The sequence below is a fragment of the Aedes aegypti genome, chromosome 3 (assembly GCF_002204515.2).
Source record: "Aedes aegypti strain LVP_AGWG chromosome 3, AaegL5.0 Primary Assembly, whole genome shotgun sequence".
NCBI lineage: Eukaryota > Metazoa > Arthropoda > Insecta > Diptera > Culicidae > Aedes > Aedes aegypti.
In genome coordinates this window covers 326,979,231-326,997,958 of record NC_035109.1, presented here as the reverse complement: position 1 = coordinate 326,997,958, position 18,728 = coordinate 326,979,231, and the positions used below count along the sequence as shown (strand labels likewise).

Genomic DNA, 18,728 nt, shown 5'->3' with positions numbered 1-18,728 from the left:
CTATTTTCACCGACGCAACAAATGGACAATAGTCTAATTCGCTAATACCATTTTTGATCGCAGTTCACTGTAATAGTTTTAATAGAATTATATAATGGATCCGAAGAAGCTCAACATCATTTCACTTACTTTTAGATATTAGATTTAGATAGAATAACAAATTGCATGTAAATAGTTTAGATTAATAATTGAAATAATAGTTTAGGTAGCACAATCAAATTCACATTGTATAGAAATGCTCAAGTGTATAATGAATCAACGTTTTCATCTCTATCGACTCTTTTTGACAACCTGCCATTGTCTCCTACTGTCGTGGCTCAAACCTAGCTACAAATTGGGCATTGGCAGTGCTCCCAGTGGCAACAATAGTGAAGAATGTTATTGGCGAGATTCCTCGTACATTTACATCCACATAAAATTTCGTATTATTTTTTTCAAATGAAACGTTTTCCACAATTTAAGAAACTTATGTTTGAATAAACAGCCTTGATGTGTTCAAATATCTAGTTCTAGAATTTCTGGAGCAGTGAAGGGGCCAGATATAAAACGAATCTTCAAGCTCTTCGCGGGCCGTACAAAATGGAGTGGCGGGCCGGATGCGGCCCGCGGGCCGTACGTTGGGCAGGCCATCCAAGAACCGATTCAAGGACATCTACGTCGTTTTGCGGTTTGACGATGTCTCAACACGTCCGAATCGATTCAAATGCTCGAACGATAGACTAGAGCCAATCCGAAAATGCTTTGATATTTTTGTACAAAACTGTCTGTGCAACTACATTGCTCCCATCAATCTCACCATTGACGAGCGCCTGTGTCTCTTTAGAGGTAAGAAATAATAATTTATTATTTGAACCATCATCTAAACCAATATTTTGTTTTTCTTGTTACTATATTTTAATGTCATGACCACAACACCTAAGTGTCACTTTTTTATATGTCACATTCGACATTTTTGACATCTCGGTGTTATTACCGTGGAGAAAAACTACTTTCGATCAACTTACTAAAATCTGTCGGAATGTTCTAGAAAATTCGAAAAAAATACCAAGTTGTTTTGTCACATTGATAATTATAACCGCATAACAGTCGCATTGAGATTATAAATGAGCCTCGTTATGTTATTTGCTAATACACTTTCTATCGGAATTATTTTCTGAATATTCACCCAGCATGCGATACGAGTTGTACGAAATATCAGCCTCAAATAAGCACTTTTTATTTCTTAGCCAGGGATTGAATCCAGAGAAAATTGAGGGAATCTCTCACATATCGCTTTCTGTAACTATCATAATATGCAGACATTATTAGAGATTATTTATCGTATACTGCTACAACTTTGATCAGATCGGGGAAATAGCAGTGCATGATAAAACTCCTCTACACATGCTCCCAACTTGGGGGACACTATCGTGCCAGTAAAGTAAAACACCTACCCCTAAAGGTAAACAAGCAAGAAAAATGGATTTTATCATCGCTCTCTTTGGGGCTCTCGTCCACTGCTTCTATTTATCATACTTGTTACAACTCGTGTTACATTGCCGATCGTAAACCGCAACAGATTAGATGTTTTTGTTCGCTTGCTTTGATCGTGCTTCAAAATCATATGTGAGCGAATTCTGCAATGCATGTTCCTGATAATTTTTAGAAATTTGAGTTTCCTTTAATACTGCCATAAAATGCACACATGGTATTCCATTTACTCAATGTCTACTTTTGTCGTATGTTACAAATATGTAGTTTTGAGCAGTAAAAAGATTATTAAATTAATAGATAAATCGCACAAATAAAAACAAAAAAACGCAAAAAGTACATACGTCAGAGTACTAGAACGCAGTTTTTAATAATAAAACTATTATATATGATGGTTGTTCTATTTTGTATAACGTGATAAAATTTTTATTCATAAAAACTCCATTTCTATCCAGGCCGTTGCCCATTCAGAGTTTACATAAAAAGCAAACCCGGTAGATATGGGATAAAGATTTGGATATGTGCCACCGCTGATGGTTACATCATCAATATCCAAGTATACACTGGTAAACAAGGGAATGTTCCAGAAAAAGGACAAGGTATGAGGGTTGTGAAAGACCTTGTCGCACCCTTTCACGGAACGTGGCGAGAAGTGACTGCGGATAATTTGTTTACCAGTACAGATTTGGTTAACTTCTTATTGGAACAGCAAATATTATACGTCGGTACAATGCGCTCGAACAAGCCAGCAATCCCACCAGAATTTTTGGCAACGAAAGATCGGGATCCCGGCAGTGCTTTGGTTGGATACAATGGCCAAAAGTCTCTCATATCGTACTATGCGAAAAAAGGGAAGAAACCAGTAGTAATGCTGTCTACCAAAGAGATTGATGAGCCGAATGGAGTGGATGATAAACCAGCAGTCATCCAGTATTATAATAAAACCAAAGGTGCCGTGGACGTAGGCGATCAAATGACACGGAACATGACGGTTTCACGACGGAGCCGTGTATGGACCAAGAAAATATTCATGGAACTCATCGACATCGCTTGCCTCAACGCCTTCATCGTATTCACTCATGTATATGCAGATTGGAGAAAAACTTCAAACGAACGACGATCATTATTTTTGCAGAGCTCGGCGGAGGAATTGACGGTTCCTTACATGAGAGATCGGTTAGAAACCGGACATCTCTGCGCTGAGCTCACGAAAAACATAACCGACTTCATTGATGGATGCCACTTGACGCAAATCTGTCCATTCTGCAACAGTATCGCAGATGCAATCTGCAGGTTCTGCAAATTGAAGCTGTGTAAAGTACATTGCACTGAAAAAGAATTTGTGATTTGTCATTCATGTGCACAATCCGAAGAGAAGGAGTTGAAGCATCAAGCATCCCTGAAGAAAAGTCGACGATGTAAAAAATGCTCTAAAAGACGAATTTCATGGGGAAACAGATTGTGCTGCGGCTGTGAAGAGATTGTTTGTCGAAACTGTAGCGTAGAAAAAATGTTCGATATTTGCAACACTTGCAAGAAAAAATTGATTGAATAAAGCAGAATTTTTGTAGATGATACTTCAATATTTGTACTCTTTTCAATATTTGCATTGTTGAAGTTTTACAGTTGATACAGAACAAAAGAATTAAATGGTTGGCAGATTCATTTACTAGTATTGCATTCATTCAATTTATATATTGGGAGTTATAAGACTAATATATTCGAAATTTTCAGATCTTCTAAATGCTGCCTTCTCTAATACCTACTTTTCTATTACTGAATGTTACTGAAAGTCAATGATATCCTCTCGAACGATCTTGTTTTGTAAAATCATGAAGTTTGATGTGTCGTAAGGATGGTTTCAGAATCATTTGAAATGTGGCCACTTCCCTGAGGGCACCAGAGTCCCGGTATGTTCCAGAAAGTGGCCAATCCGTTTGGAAATCATTGATATGCCTTTGAATGAACTTGTTTTGTAAAATCATGAAGTTTGATGTGTCGCAAGGATAGTTTTAGAATCATTCGAAATGTGGCCACTTCCCTGAGGGCACCAGGGTCCCGGAATGTTCCAGAATGAATTGAATGAATGAATGAACTTGTTTTGTAAAATCATGAAGATTGATGTGTCGCAAGGATGGTTTCAGAATCATTCGAAATGTGGCCACTTCCCTGAGGACACCAGAGTCCCGGAATGTTCCAGAAAGTGGCCAATCCGTTTTGAAATCATTGAAATGCCTTTGAATGAACTTGTTTTGTAAAATCATGAAGTTTGATGTGTCGCAAGGATGGTTTCAGAATTATTTGAAATGTGGCCATGCAGGAGGAGATTCTTTCATCCCTTGCAATGATTCCAAGGGTTCCGAAATCTGCCCCGTGGCCTCTGGATGGCCAAACCATGTCCGTATTATAGTATATAGCAAGTATTACTTGTTTAGAATACGCTGTCCCTCGAAAATCATGATATTTTATATTCGTTATGTCAAAATAATCGAGGTTAGTTAAAATAGTGACTTATGCCACACCTTCATCCGCCCCCCAGAAAAAGGGGGAGGGTCAAAAGGGGATCCTGGGCATACCATCTTTTAGCCACACTCTTCCCCTTGATGTTACTTCAAACAGATTGAAATTTGGTGGTCTAGTTTCCGAGAACGAGCCATTTGAAGCAATCAAGTCTCGTCCCGGGCTTTTGAGGGTTAAAACAACTATATTCTACAGCAGGGCTGCCTAACGTACGGCCCGCGGGCCGCATCCGGCCCGCGACCTTATTTTGTGTGGCCCGCGGAGTGTTCGAAGATTCTTCTTATATTTTGCCCTTTGAATATTCTACCAACCCGAAGTTAGAACATACAAAGCTTATTTAATTTTCAATTTAGTTTCGACCTAACATTCTAGCTTAGTAAATCTTTAAATTGTTTTGTTTATTAACTCTCTTAGATGTTTTATTTAATGAATGCTTTAAATTCTAAATATCAAATTCTGGGTGTTTCAACAATGTTTCTACCATGACTTTCTTCAACATTCATCCTTGAAAGAATTATAAGAAAGGCAGGCTATTACAAAATCTTGAACAGGATTTTCAAAGAATTCTAGACAAGACTTTCAGAACAGAATTCTGGACACGAAATTCCTTGACTGAATTGAGCAGAGCCCTATTTGAAATGACATTTCTTCTCAACTTCGTAATGTGATCAAAGAAATGTGATTTTATAGATCATTTCATGCAAGTAATTTCCAACGTATCTTGATTGGCGATTACTTTTCTTGTCAGCAGCGAATTAGCCTTAACATTCACAAGATTCTCACAGACTTTTTACCAGGATTCCATAGCCAGGATTTTCAACGATCTCAATTCATATTTTTTTAAAATCCTGATTACAATTACTACATAGATATAGACATAGAAGACTACAACATAATGGTATGTAACATTTTGCCAGCGCAATGAACGAAATTATAATTAAATTATGAGTAGGTATTTTTTGAAATATTTTTTAGCATTTTTAAAGACTTCTAGGTGGCATTTGAAAATGATTATTGAGCGAGTTTCTGAAGGAATCCTAGGCACAGTTCTTGTAAAATTTTGGACATTCTGACCAAGATTTTCGTTAAAGCTTGATCAGGATTTTAGAACATCTCAGTCCACACTAATAATATTAGGTCGGATTCTGACAGAATTCGGAGTATGATTTGAAAAAAACTAGGTATTATTCTCACAGAATCTAAAATTTCTGGGGTAGATTTTTCAACATATTCTGGACTAGCAGCAATTAGGGAGACTTACGGCTTCGGCACCATGCAACTATTATCGGCAACCAAATTTCAAACGCCAAATTCACAGTATTATTCTATCAAAACACGTCAATGAATACAATCAGATGATTCTTTGTTCTGTCCGCTTCCCACTTGCGAGATTTCTGAGACTGAACAAACAATAACGCCAGAGATGTCATCAATTCAAATGAACACGCCTCAAAATACGACTGATTTGGAGCTGCCGAAGAGATTTACCAGCAGTTCTTATGGGAAAATGGCCGAACAGAATGAGGCTGCCGACAATAGTCACACTGACAAGAGATGTTCGCAGCTTTGTAAATACGTTTCCAAAAGCATTTTGACAAGTCTGTCGATGTGAATCGATAGAGGATAAAGCAACGAACAAATGTAAACAAACAGACACGTAGTTTGTGTGCGTATGTCCGAGAAAGTTACAAAAGAAGCGCGGCATCGGCTTAGACTGCCGAGAATATGTAAGTTCCCCTATGTCTTTTTTGGATTTCTTCAAATGAAATTTACTTCATTCACTGATTTTTATCAGGTTTTATGAACTTCATTTACTGACTTTAGTAAGAATTGTTGGGAATATTTGTGCGTTTAAAAATGTGGCCCGCGGCACAAAATTATTTCTGCGATTTGGCCCGCGGTCAAAAAAGGTTGGGCCGCCTGTTCTACAGTGTCAGTGAGTTCATTCGGATTTTTACATCGTGGTCATGATTTTTAATCATAATTTGTTCTTGAAAATTACCCTTAGTTGATCCATAACTGTGTGATGACTGTATCTTTACATTTTATTTAGCGAAACGTAATACTTTCTTTCAAACATAAAACACATTCCCTTTATGGCTCTGGTAAAAATATTATTATTGTTCACCTCTTTTGTATGGCATAAACAGTTAAACAACTTTTTACAATGATTATTACTTGGAGCAGCTATAGCGTTTGAAGCCGAATTACTTCAATTTTTCGATAGCTGAATGGAAACCGTTTGCCGTTTCTCTTTGATCAAATCTTCTTTGTAATCGTAGGGATTTTCTATAGATTGTTGGAGTTATTCAGATTCATTCTGCGCATTTTTGTAGTCTAACAGTTTTTTGTACGGATTCGAGCACTTCGCTTGACTCAACCCAGCCCTTGGAGTCAACCGCAACGTTCGAATCTTCAACTTTGGTGTGGTGCTTTTGCTCAACGGAATTAGTTTTCGTACAGCAGTTGAAGTCTTCCGGGGTCGGATTCTCCACTCACTGATCGCTGCTGGTCCGAATCCCGTTCATCGTCCAAGCGATGGTGCCGGAATCTTCCGACGAGCCTGTTGGTGTGACTGGCCACTATTGAGTTTCGTTTGCCACTGTCTGCCTCACGGCTGGATCCTCCGCCGCCATCTTTAAGTTCGTAGTCGTAGATATCATTCTCCAGGGAATTTCTGCCCGAGCCGAAAAGCGCCTCCAGATCGATAACTGGGAGTTGCGGATGGTGATGCCTGTTGGTCAGTTGATCGTCCTGTTCTAGGCCAGCCTTCGAAAGCCACTGTTCCATGCTGATTGGACCATTCCGAATAGCGATAGCGGGAGGAGGCGGAGCAGTGCTAATCGGAGGGGCAGAACTACGCTTCCGTAGATAATTGAAGCAGCACGTGCGAAAGTGTCGCGTTCCGCATGCGGAGGCACATTCACGCCCACAGGAATCGCAAGATAGCGCCATCGGAAACGAACAGGCCACCCACAGCACGCAATCTGGTGGGAGAGAGCGAGAAGGAAGATGGACAGGTGAGAGTTTGTGATGAATTTATGACTCGTTAATTGAATGATTCACAAAACTAACTGATTACGTCGTACAATCGGTTATCAGTGCTCGATCATATCGATTTGGGTTGATTTCTTTTGAAACGAGGTCAAACATTATGTTAGGGAAATTCCATACATATTTCAAAGTATTTCAGTTAACATGTTACTACAAATAAATGTTATGCAAAAAGAAATGGTCGTCAGTGATACCTCAGTACATCAGTACACATCACAGAATGAACAAGAACAAGAGACCTTGGACCATTATTTTGTTCGTCTGTGCCAAGTGCAAAAGCTCACTTTATTCATACCGAAACAGCTCCCGTCCAATTTCGCGATTCTTAATTTCATGTCGCAGGCTTTGCAACACGTGCTCGCATGTTTTTGTTGATTTCAGTGTTTCCGGCTTTGAATGGCGATGGTGGGAATAGGCAAAAGGCCGCCAATTAAATTCAGCTATGGATTTTTCAGAAATTTCTCAGAGTTATAGTAAAGGGGTTGTACAGAAATGATGTCACGCTGAATTTGGATACTATTAGTCAGTCATTTTGTATGTGTTTTCTGCAAATTACGTAAAGCACGTTACGCATTCCATGATTCTTTGCTGCCTTGAAATGTGACGTAATTAGTGCATGATTCCAAACGGATATAGATGAGTCAAAATGTTCATCTTCACGCTCTCGGTTCAATGTCATTCACGTGCTCGATAACCTAGAGGTCAACACATGTTTATTATTCTCGTTTGAATTTACATAGTCACAGATCAAATTTAGGTTCTCATGGCATTCAAATTATGTGTTTTTAGTAGATATGAGGGTGCTGTATTTGATGCCGTTTTTAAACATGTTCCAGCACGTCACAATTTTTAGCTACGGGTCGATAAATTTGTATAAAACACTGTTTTCGTTGATGTTTACAAAAAATTTAAAGTATGATTAACTTTTATGAGATTTTGCATTTTCGACAGTCAAAATCTCAAAAACTGGACGTGGTATTATATTTTTTAAAAACGCCGATCGATTCAGCAACCCTTAGATAAGTAAATAGCTGAAAACCGAATTCAGTACTACACCATTTAATTCCACTAGAGTTTGTATCCTTTGACAGATACGCGTATGTCGACCTCAACTGTAAGGCCGTCTTCAGTGTCGTGTACTAGACTTTCTAAGCTTTTCAACGGTATTTCATGTGATTTTTCAGTTCAACCGAAAAAAAAATAGTTAAATAGATCGTATAAAATTGGCTTTTACGGTTCTCATGCAATTTGCACAAATTGATTACATTTAAATTTTTAAAAGTATTTGAATGTTTTTCAACTTGATCCTAAATGGACTCCTGGATTTTAATTACCGTTAGGATGATTTTACAGGGTGATTACTATCTCCTGCCAGTAAAATGAATGATCAAAAAGGACGCCTTCGTGAATATTAATTTCATCTGTATATTCATTCATATTTATCTTGACTGTGTATGGATAACATATTCCTTTTTGTACCTTAATTTCAGCCAAATGCGTCGTATTAAAAGCATTACAATTGACACACACGTTATCCAAAATCTCGTGTTTTACCCCGTTTCGGTCTGGGTTAAGAAATAATTTCAAAAAATCACCCTTGACTCAATTTTCAAACGATTTTTCTGAAAATTGGAAAGGTGCACATATATATATATCTGGACTTTGAGTTATAAAGGGTATACATCGATCAACTTCCTCTGAATCGTTAAAAATTCCAAAAATGTCATAGCAAATGCAGTCAATTATACTTAACTTGATGCGAAAGTCATGTTATAGTCGATTTGAATAATCAAAGTCAGGTTCTGAATACGCTGGATTGCAAAAAAAACAGTATTTTTAGGCCCTTTATCCTAGCATGCATATATGTACTAGAGTGGTTCAAAAAATCGTTTTTGCTCCACACCGCTCATTCGATTCTAGATCAAATTCTGAGTGTCCTCCCAAAATTTGAGCTCATTTGGATGCAAATTGAGACTGCACAAGCCCTTCAAAGTTTATATGGGAATTACTATGGGAAAAGCTAGCAATTCATTCAATTGGTCATAGTGTTTTCCCATGTGCTCTTGGGGATTAGAGCTTCGTTGATACTGTGAGATACATTCATCAGCTACAACTTTGCCGAAGACCGTTTATAAATCGGACGCCTCAGTAATTAGTTATTGATTTATATCCAGTCACAAATTCTTCGGCAGTGCTCATTTAACTTCTGACCAGGCAACATTGCTGCACTTGGCGCGAAAGATAGCACGCACAAATCATGGCTACTATGTTTTACTGCATATATCCAGTGATGCCTGCAGAACAGCCCAATAATTATAGCCAAAGTTTTACAACTCATTCAAAAATCAATAACTAATTACCGGGGCGTCCGATTTAAAAACGGTATTCGGCAAAAATGTAGCTGATGAATGTATCTCACAGTATCAACGTAGCTCTAATCCCCAAGAGCACATGGGAAAACACTATGACCAATTGAATGAATTGCTTGCTTTTCCCATAGTAATTCCCATATAAACTTTGAAGGGCTTGTGCAGTCTCAGTTTTCATCCAAATGAGCTCAAATTTTGGGAGGACACTCAGAATTTGATCTAGAATCGAATGAGCGGTGTGGAGCAAAAACGATTTTTTGAACCACTCTAATATGTACTCTACCTATCATAAGTATGGAATCGCGTATTGCAACACTCATACTGAATATTGCAGCACATTGAAAAGTTTAGAATCACCTAAAATGAATATTATCTCTTGATTCTGAGGTGCTAGATCAATGTATTTTTTGAAGTCATCTCTAAAAATACGTCTTCAAGCCCCAGCGATTTTTTATTTTTGTTGAACAAATTTTTACCACTGTTTTTTGGGTGATGCTAAACTTTATAATACTGCAATACTCGGTATTGCAACGATTCCATACTTTTGATGGGTAGAGTATATATGTTGCAATGAACACTGCTTTCCCGAATGCCTCTTGCTCATAGTGTGCATCAAGCTTTATTCTCTTCTTCTTGGCGTTACGTACCTACTGGGATAGAGCTTAAGTGTTCTATAAACACTTCCACGAGAGCTTTCTCTACCAAAGTTAGCAAAGTTTTTGCAGCAAAGCAAACAAGTTGAAGGCCTTTTCTGCTAGAAAAAGGTTTCAGATCTACTCAGAAAGTGACTTCTAAGTGTATGTTCTGTGCAACTTTTCCGACCGTCGGGCAATTTAGCGCGAATGCAACCTCGCTTGTCTTACGATGCAGCGAGCTTTCACGCGAGGGGGCTTAAAACTACTGTTTTATTGCAATCCAGTGCGCTCAGAACCTGACTCTGATTGTTCAAACCGACTATAACATGAAATTCGCATCAAATTAAGTATAATCGACTACATTTTCTATGAAATCGATTTTTGACTCGATCTGATTCAGGAGACCCCCTTTATAAATCTAGCCTCAAAGTCCAAATGACCCCTTAAATATTATTCTTTTAAAATAGATATGTAGGTTAGGTCGGTTCAAAATTTAAAGAAAGCTTGGGCTCTACCCTGTTTGACATAATACCAAATGGCATAATGGCCATTAGGTGGCGCAAGTGAGCATGTAAAATTGAGCATTTTAAACTAGTTCTAGCTTGTGCTCCATAAAAGATAGAAAGTTCGGGTCTTCGGCAAAGTTGCTCAGGGGTTCAGGGACATCTGGAAAGCGAACAGTTTAGTTCGCGATTTTGCCGCAAGGTGGCGCTAGTGAGCATGCAAAATTGAGCATTTCAAACTAGTTCTAGCTTGTGATCCATAAGAGATAGAAAGTTCGGGTCTTCGGCAAAGTTGCTCAGGGGTTCAAGGACATCCGGAAAGCGAACAGTTTAGTTCGCGATTTTGCCGCTAGGTGGTGCTAGAGCATGTAGTATTGAGCATTTCAAACTAGTTCTAGCTTGTGATCTATAAGAGATAGAAAGTTCAGGTCTTCGGCAAAGTTGCTCAGGGGTTCAAGGACATTCAGAAAGTGAACAGTTTAGTTCGTGATTTTGCCACTTGGTCGCGCTAGTGAGCATGCATTCAAAAATGAAGTGTCGCATAACATGAATCATTTGGATATAAAGCGAATCATATCTGAATAAATTGAACAAAATTGTAATCCTGAATTACTTGTGTATGAAGTGAATATTACCTTAAACACTTGACTATGAAGTGAATCAGACATGAATCACATGAAGTGGTTCTCACCTGTAATGTTAATATGATGTTAATTGGACATGAGTCTCTTGGATATGGAGCTAGTCAATATGAAACACTTGAATATAAAGTGTATGAGACCTGAATGCCTTAAATTTACTTCAAAAATCAAACATCAATCACTTGGATATTGAACTAATCAAATCTGAAAAACGTACATAAAGTGATTCAAGCATGAAACACTTGAAAATGAAGCGAATCAGCCCTAACCTGCTTGAACATCAAATCTTACCTGTAAAAGTGGAAAATTCTAGATGAATCAAATCTGAACTTCTTGAATATCAAGTAATCCGTACTTGAAATAGGTGAAAATGAAGTGCTTCAGACCTGCAGCACTTGAATATAAAACGAATCAAATCTGAATCACTTGAATATGGCGCGAATCCGACATGAATCACTTGGGTATGAAGCGAATCAAACATAAATCACTGGAAATAAATCCTAAATCTCTTGAATATGAAATCAATCAGACCTGAATCACTGGTACATAAGTGAATCAAACTTGAAACATTTGAAAATGAAGTGAATCACTTGAAATCATTTGAACATCAATAAATCAAACCTAAAACAGTCGAATATGAGTGAATCAGATAAGAATCACTAGGATATGGAGCAAACTGACTCACTTGAAAATGAAATGAATCACTTACTAATAAAGTGAATCTGACGTGAAACACTTGCGGGTATGGAGAGAACAAAAAACAAAACTTGAATCTATTGAATATAAATTGAATCAATCCTGAGTCACTTGAACATGGAGTGAATTTGATATGATTTTTGTTCACTCCATATTCAAGTCAAACCTGAATTTCTTGAATATAGAGTGAATCAAACCCGAAAGACATGAATATAAAGAGAATAAGACATCAATCACTTGGATATGAAGTCAATCAAACTTGAACCATGAAGAGATTCTGACTTGAATAATTTGAATATGATGAATATGAGTCCTGACTGAGTCACTCGTATATGGAGTAAGTCATACCAGAATCACTAGAATATGAATCAGATATGATACACTTGAATATTCATTTGATCAGACCTGAATCACTTTAATTTAATATGATTCCATCCCTAATCACTTCAACTTCCAAATGTCAAAAGATTTCTGAACAGCATACATGAAATTCTATCTTATCAAATTCATAATGTTTAGGTACAGTCATCCCACCAGAGTAAACTGTTTCCTGGATGCCCTTGACTTTCCGAACAACTTTGCCGAAGACTCAAACTTTCTATCTCATCTGGCTCGAAAGATAGAATTTGTTTCATATATTTAATTAAATATGCGTACAAGTGCAACCTAGTGGGAAAATTAGGAACCAAAAATTTTGATATTTGGATGTCCTTTACTTTATTTCTGTTCTTTACTTACCGCAGACTCGAACTTTCTATCTCTTGTGAATCGCAAGCTAGAACTAGTTCAAAATGCTAAGTTTTACATGCTCACTAGCGCCACCTAACGGTAAAATCTCGAATCAAACTATCTGTCTTCCGGATGTCCTTGATTTTCTGAACAACTTTGCCGAAGACTCGAACTTTCTATCTCATGTGGATCACATGCTAAAACTAGTTTGAAATGCTCAATTTTACATGCTCACTAGCGCCACCTAGCGGCAAAATCGCGAACTAAACTGTTCGCTTTCCGGATGTCCTTGATCCCCTGAACAACCTTGCTGAAGATCGCTTCTTTGCAAGTCGTAAGGATCTCGAGATATAGCAATGTGAAATTACCTGTTTTAAGGTGATGCTAAACTTTTTGGGGGTGATTCATTATTCAGCTGAGTGTTGCAATACTTATTTCAGTGAGTCCGTATTTATGACGGGTAGTGTAAAAAAGTTACAAAGTGTGCGTTTGAGGCGGATTATGAAAACATCAGCAACGTAAAGTCACTACTTGACACATCTGTTGAACATATTGCATGAGAGGTATCGGGTAAATAGAAATCCATAGTAGAATTTCAATACAGTGTCAATAAGCAAGCAAGTTTGAGTGTGGTGAAACCCAAACACTGAATCGGATAGTAGCGTACAATTGTATCAAATTAAGGAATGGGCTGAATCATAAGTTACGAATTTACATGTGCGCCGTTCAATTGGCTTGTTTAGGGGTATCCTGTTTTTTACATATTCTGATTCTACGTTAAAAACTGAGCCAGAATCCAAAGTTTCATAATTTTCCGTGCCCTGGAACTATTTTTAAAACACGTTTGAATTTCGTATGGAAATCGCGTTTGAATCATTCCTCGGCAAATTTTACTCCGGGACGAGCTGTCATTATGTAAATGGAAATGTCATTGAGTCGACGGAATTAAATCTATTTTAATCATTTACTATATCAAAATAAGATATTAAAGCGCAATAAAATCGTGTTACACTTGGAAAACTGTGCTCTTTCGATCAAGCTACGAAAAACTGCGAATTTTTTATCACTAAACAACCCAATTATGTACTTTACTGGAATCTTTTGAATTTTACGCATACGTTATATATCTATAGAAGAAGTTAAAGTGGCAGAACAAAGTATCCTGTCTTTGCACTTTAACTTGCAAAATTGCGCAGCCGAATTGATAAAATTTTCCAGACATTAAAATTACGCCTTTGTGCACAGTAATTAATTAAGGTTAGTAGATTTTACCTTCTGCCTAACATGAGCTGTACACGGCCAGTTCAACAATAACCCTACTGAATTTTTATCCGTTTATCAATTACCCAATCTAAATCCTAGTCTTATTTTGTTTGTAGGGCTAGGATAATATGTTCTGGTAATTCAAGGATTCGCGATACAGAGTCCTTGTTACTGGCAACACTTAAATTAGATATATTTTGGCTAGCAGATGGTTAGAGACTTGGAGTTTGTCAGTCCGGAGGTCACACTTGAAGCCAGGACAAAAGTCATGAGTGCTAATCCAATGAGGACTGTCAAATACTGGTAATTCATGGACACGTGTGTAGAGATGAAACGATACCATCAACGTATCGGTTCTTTTACTCGAAAGTAGTATCACAAGAAAGTATCGTTACCAATAAAATATTGAATCAAAAGTATCGTTTTCTAATTGAAGCATATGAGTACTTTTTATTACAATAAGTTTAATTCAATACCTTCCTGGTATCGTACTGAAAAGTATCGATACCAATTTTACTTGGTATCGAATCAAAAGTATCGATCATTTACTCGTATTTACTTGTATTGATTCATACCTAATCATGTGAATGCTAGTTACTAAAAAAATCTAGTTTGATTCGGTTTTGCTGGTAGTACAAAGCCCTAGCCTTTTTTCTAGTATTTTTCTGGGACTAATCTAAAAGCAAAACAAGGATGAGGAAGCAGTTCCGTTACATGATCAATATCAGTACTATTGATTTGGGTCCTCAGAAATCAAATTGATGTTTGATAAATGGCGCACCATTGCTGTTGTCTAGAGTTGAAGATGACATAAATTTGATCTAGGCAAATCATTACCGAGTCCAAAGTTGATAAAAATAATATGTGCACATGTATTCTTCAAATTATGTAAAATTTGTGGGCTTCGTGGCCGTGCGGTTAGCAGCGTCAGTCGTTTAGGCGTATTGTGCCACGGAGTGTGGGTTCGATTTGCGATACAGTCGGTGGAAACTTTTCGTCAAACGAAAAATTCATCACTGGGCTACTGGGTGTTCCGTGTGTTGTCCGTTGCCTAATGTTTGTAACCGTTCAGTCTGTGCAGCCTTTGGCTGAAGACGGTGTAAATGTATTTTTCTTCTTTTTTATGCCAAATGACACTATACCCAACATAATGCCAAATGGCATTATGCTAAATGAGGTAGAGCCTTCTAGGTGGTGATTTAAAGGTGGCCCAAAGACGATGTAGGTTTATATAGAAATTATTATGGAGAAATTCCAAAATGTTCCGAACCTTTTAGCACTGGAATGTAAATACAAACTTAACATCCCAAAGTAAAAACTCTTTCTTCAAATCATAATGAAGAAATTTGCTGATCAAAGCAATTCAATCCAAGGAGAAGAGAATGATATTCATGTGTTTATTTGCTACTATTTAGCTGCATGTGCAATTATAGCCCTACAAATACCTTAAAAAATCGTAAACAAAATTAGCTCAAAAGGGATTTTTTCTTCAGCAACATGCTTCATTACGGTTTAAAGAATGAGTTTTAACTATGGGATTATAAGTTTGTAATTACATTCCAGTACTAACGTGTTTGGAACATTCTTTAATTTACTCTATAGTAATTTCCATATAAACCTACATCGTCCATGGGCCACCTTTAAATCTCCACCTAGAAAGGTGAAAATTTCACAGAACTCTATTTTTATGATAAAGATGGTAAGAAAGATGTGGGAGATTGGATTTTCAAACATTTTAAAATTTTGAATCTATTTAGGGGCCCAGATAGCCGTAGCGGTAAACGCGCAGCTATTCAGCAAGGCCAAGCTGAGGGTCGTGGGTTCGAATCCCACCGGTCGAGGATCTTTTCGGGTTGGAAATTTTCTCGACTTCCCAGGGCATAGAGTATCTTCTTACCTGCCACACGATATACGCATGCAAAAATGGTCATTGGCATAGTAAGCTCTCAGTTAATAACTGTGGAAGTGCTCATAAGAACACTAAGCTGAGAAGCAGGCTCTGTCCCAGTGGGGACGTAACGCCAGAAAGAAGAAGAAAAATTTGAATCGCTTCAATGCAGGTGCACCATTTCTGAAGTTTTCAAAAATATAGGTTAAACATTGAGTTTAAGGTGAAACATCTCGGAATCCAAAGATGGCCGTCACAATGGCCGACTTGTGACCCTACTCGCGTTTTCAAAGGCACAAAACTGGAGAAATAGTAGGCAAACATTCCTGATCTTCTTATTTTAAGCTTTCTGCTAGTGCACAAAGCCAAAATAAAAAGTGCACTGTTGTTGGAGGCTTTATTCGCGAGTTTTGTGCCTTTGAAGTTTCAGTGCAATATCAGAAGTTGATTCCAAGCTGTTTCACCTTAAGCTGTTTTTATAAATTGATTTACAGAAAGTTCTAAAGTTTTTAACTCGATCAAACAGAATACTGGTTGATAACAGTCCAGTTTAAAAATAATTGGAGAAAATATGTATCGGAAATGAATTAAATTGTTAGCCAATAAAATATGAAATGTATAGAAAAATGTTATTTAGATTGATGAATTGCCAAAACATATTGAATATGAACTATTATTACTTTTCTTATAAACAGGTGAAATCAACTTACCTGTACAAAAAAACTGAACTGCTACGGTAAATTAAATGTAATATGTTGTTAACAAAATATTAAAATATTAAATGCCTAATTTGGTTTTACAAAATCAGGATGAGAGTGTTGTCTAACACAGAACACCTAGATATAAGATATGAATGTAATATTAGGAATGATACTAATAGAGAATTATTGCTAAAAAAACTATTATTACTTATCATGCATTCTAACAATGATTTCCAATTAAATGAGGAAAAGTATTTAATATTTTCTATTCTATGGATACATGGACATAGAGTGTCATACTAACTTGATCAACGTGTCAAATTTTTTGTTACACATCTCAGATACATAATTGGACAGAACAAGAATGTATTGTTCAATTTATTTTTTTTTTATAAAAAAAGCTCCGTTTATGAGACTTAAATATCAGTCTTCTATGCTCAGATTGGCCCAAATATTTTACCACAGCTTGATAATAACTTGAAATTCATAGTAATTTGAAAAAAATCCTAAATAATGTTTGAAGATGACAAAACATCAATATTGTAAACAGTTTATTATACTAAAAAGTACGACTAAACTTCCTTCCTGAATAATTTTGAAAAAAAAAAAACATGCAGTTTTAAAAATTTTCATTAAAATATAGTAAGAATTAAATATTTGGCTATACCGTGCACCCCCGCTAATTTGAACGGTACCTCATGCAAACCATCGGGGTTCATTTTTAATTTGAACATCTAGTTACCCTAGAAACGTGTTTCTGATTACCTCTTTCACTGTTTTGTTTTGATTCTGCGTTCCGTTCCACAGCGTTCCTTTTCACTTTACTTCGTTCCATGAGCTAAATGACGTTTGAACCATTTTTAATCTGAACGATGTGCAAATTAGCGGGGTACAGATTAAAAAGTATTCAGATTAAATGTGGTCAAACCAACGGGGGTACCTGGTATTCGTTGAAAGCAAAGGTCTGTGATAACTTGAATGAATATTTCTGTAAAACTGGGTAAGCTATTTGAATTACGTGGGTAACATTCCAGATCAATCTGTGCATCAGAGCGTGAAACTTGAGCTTCCGAATTCGACCATTTCGGATGGAATACGACAATTGCAAACTTTTTTCTGTTCAAAATTTCACAATCGCGATCAAAGCACAGCTAGGTATAGATTTTCCCAAATTAAAAAAATAATTTGAGGGGAAATTTTTCTTTTGAAATTTTCTGAAATTATAATGGTTTCTTTCCTTTTAACGACAGAGCAAGAATTATAACAAAGATTATCATTTTCACAATTGGTTTCGATTTATCACTTACAAATCAGGATAATAGAGACACACGCAGCCGATCGGTTCATCATTTTCACTTTAGTCTTCATTTAACTGATGCGGTGTATTCACTAGCGGCGAAATCTGGAGCAGCACAATTCTACGACAACAACAGGACAGCAACAATAACATTTGGATCAATCAGCAGTAAAAATGAAGTTCCACAAACACATTTCAAGTCTCTTCACTCATGGTTCCTCACGTTTGTCTGTGATATTCCGCAAAATGTCCTTGCCTATCGCTCGAGATTGACAACTGTCCAACCTGTTGCACGCGGTTTGGCTGTTATCGGAAGACTGTTAACGCTTCCGGTGGATGTCGAACCATTTATATGTAAAATTTTGAATCTCACCTACAGTGGTGCTTCGGAAAAAGCGACGCTTCACGGTTACCGTTTGGGAGAAGCGCCGCGCCACATTTTCTTGACCAGATGTCGCACAGCGGTTTTGTTTATTAAAAGAAGGTAAAAAGCCAATTTTAAACATGATTTTTGGAGGAAAACATAATCAAACACTCAATATACATATCAGATAATTAAGTACAATCTTACGAAAATTTCAAATGAGGTTTGTTTTTCTTTGTGTTTGACCTATATAGGCCATTGACACTGATAAATTAACAACTGTTATTGTCGGAACCTTAAATAATAAAAGGACATTTTATTTAAATCGTATAAATTGCTCCCCGCCACTCCTCACGGAGAATAAGGAATGTGTAATTTTTGACTTGATTTTCAAAATCTGTACCACTGTGTGTCGTCAGTCGTCACTCATCTGAAAGTGCGTAAACGTTGATCGGGGAGCACATTGCAAGGGATTCTTCGGTGATTATCGCACACCGGAGGAGGAGAATTTTATGATTTCTCATATCTACCACAGCGGAGAGAGATATCGTCGAGAAATAATAGATATGTGGATAACGATTTCGGTGGGTGTTTCAAT

At 37.1% G+C, this 18,728-nt stretch overlaps 1 protein-coding gene across 1 annotated transcript; it reads right to left on the bottom strand.

Moving 5' to 3' along the window:
- Positions 1-6,083: 6,083 nt before the first annotated feature.
- Positions 6,084-18,084, bottom strand: LOC5571024. Its single transcript, XM_001659408.2, has 2 exons — positions 17,777-18,084; positions 6,084-6,977 (listed from the first exon to the last, which is right to left on the bottom strand). The coding sequence occupies exons 1-2, from the start codon at positions 17,835-17,837 to the stop codon at positions 6,439-6,441; spliced, it is 600 nt and encodes a 199-aa protein (XP_001659458.2). The 5' UTR covers positions 17,838-18,084; the 3' UTR covers positions 6,084-6,438.
- Positions 18,085-18,728: the final 644 nt, after the last annotated feature.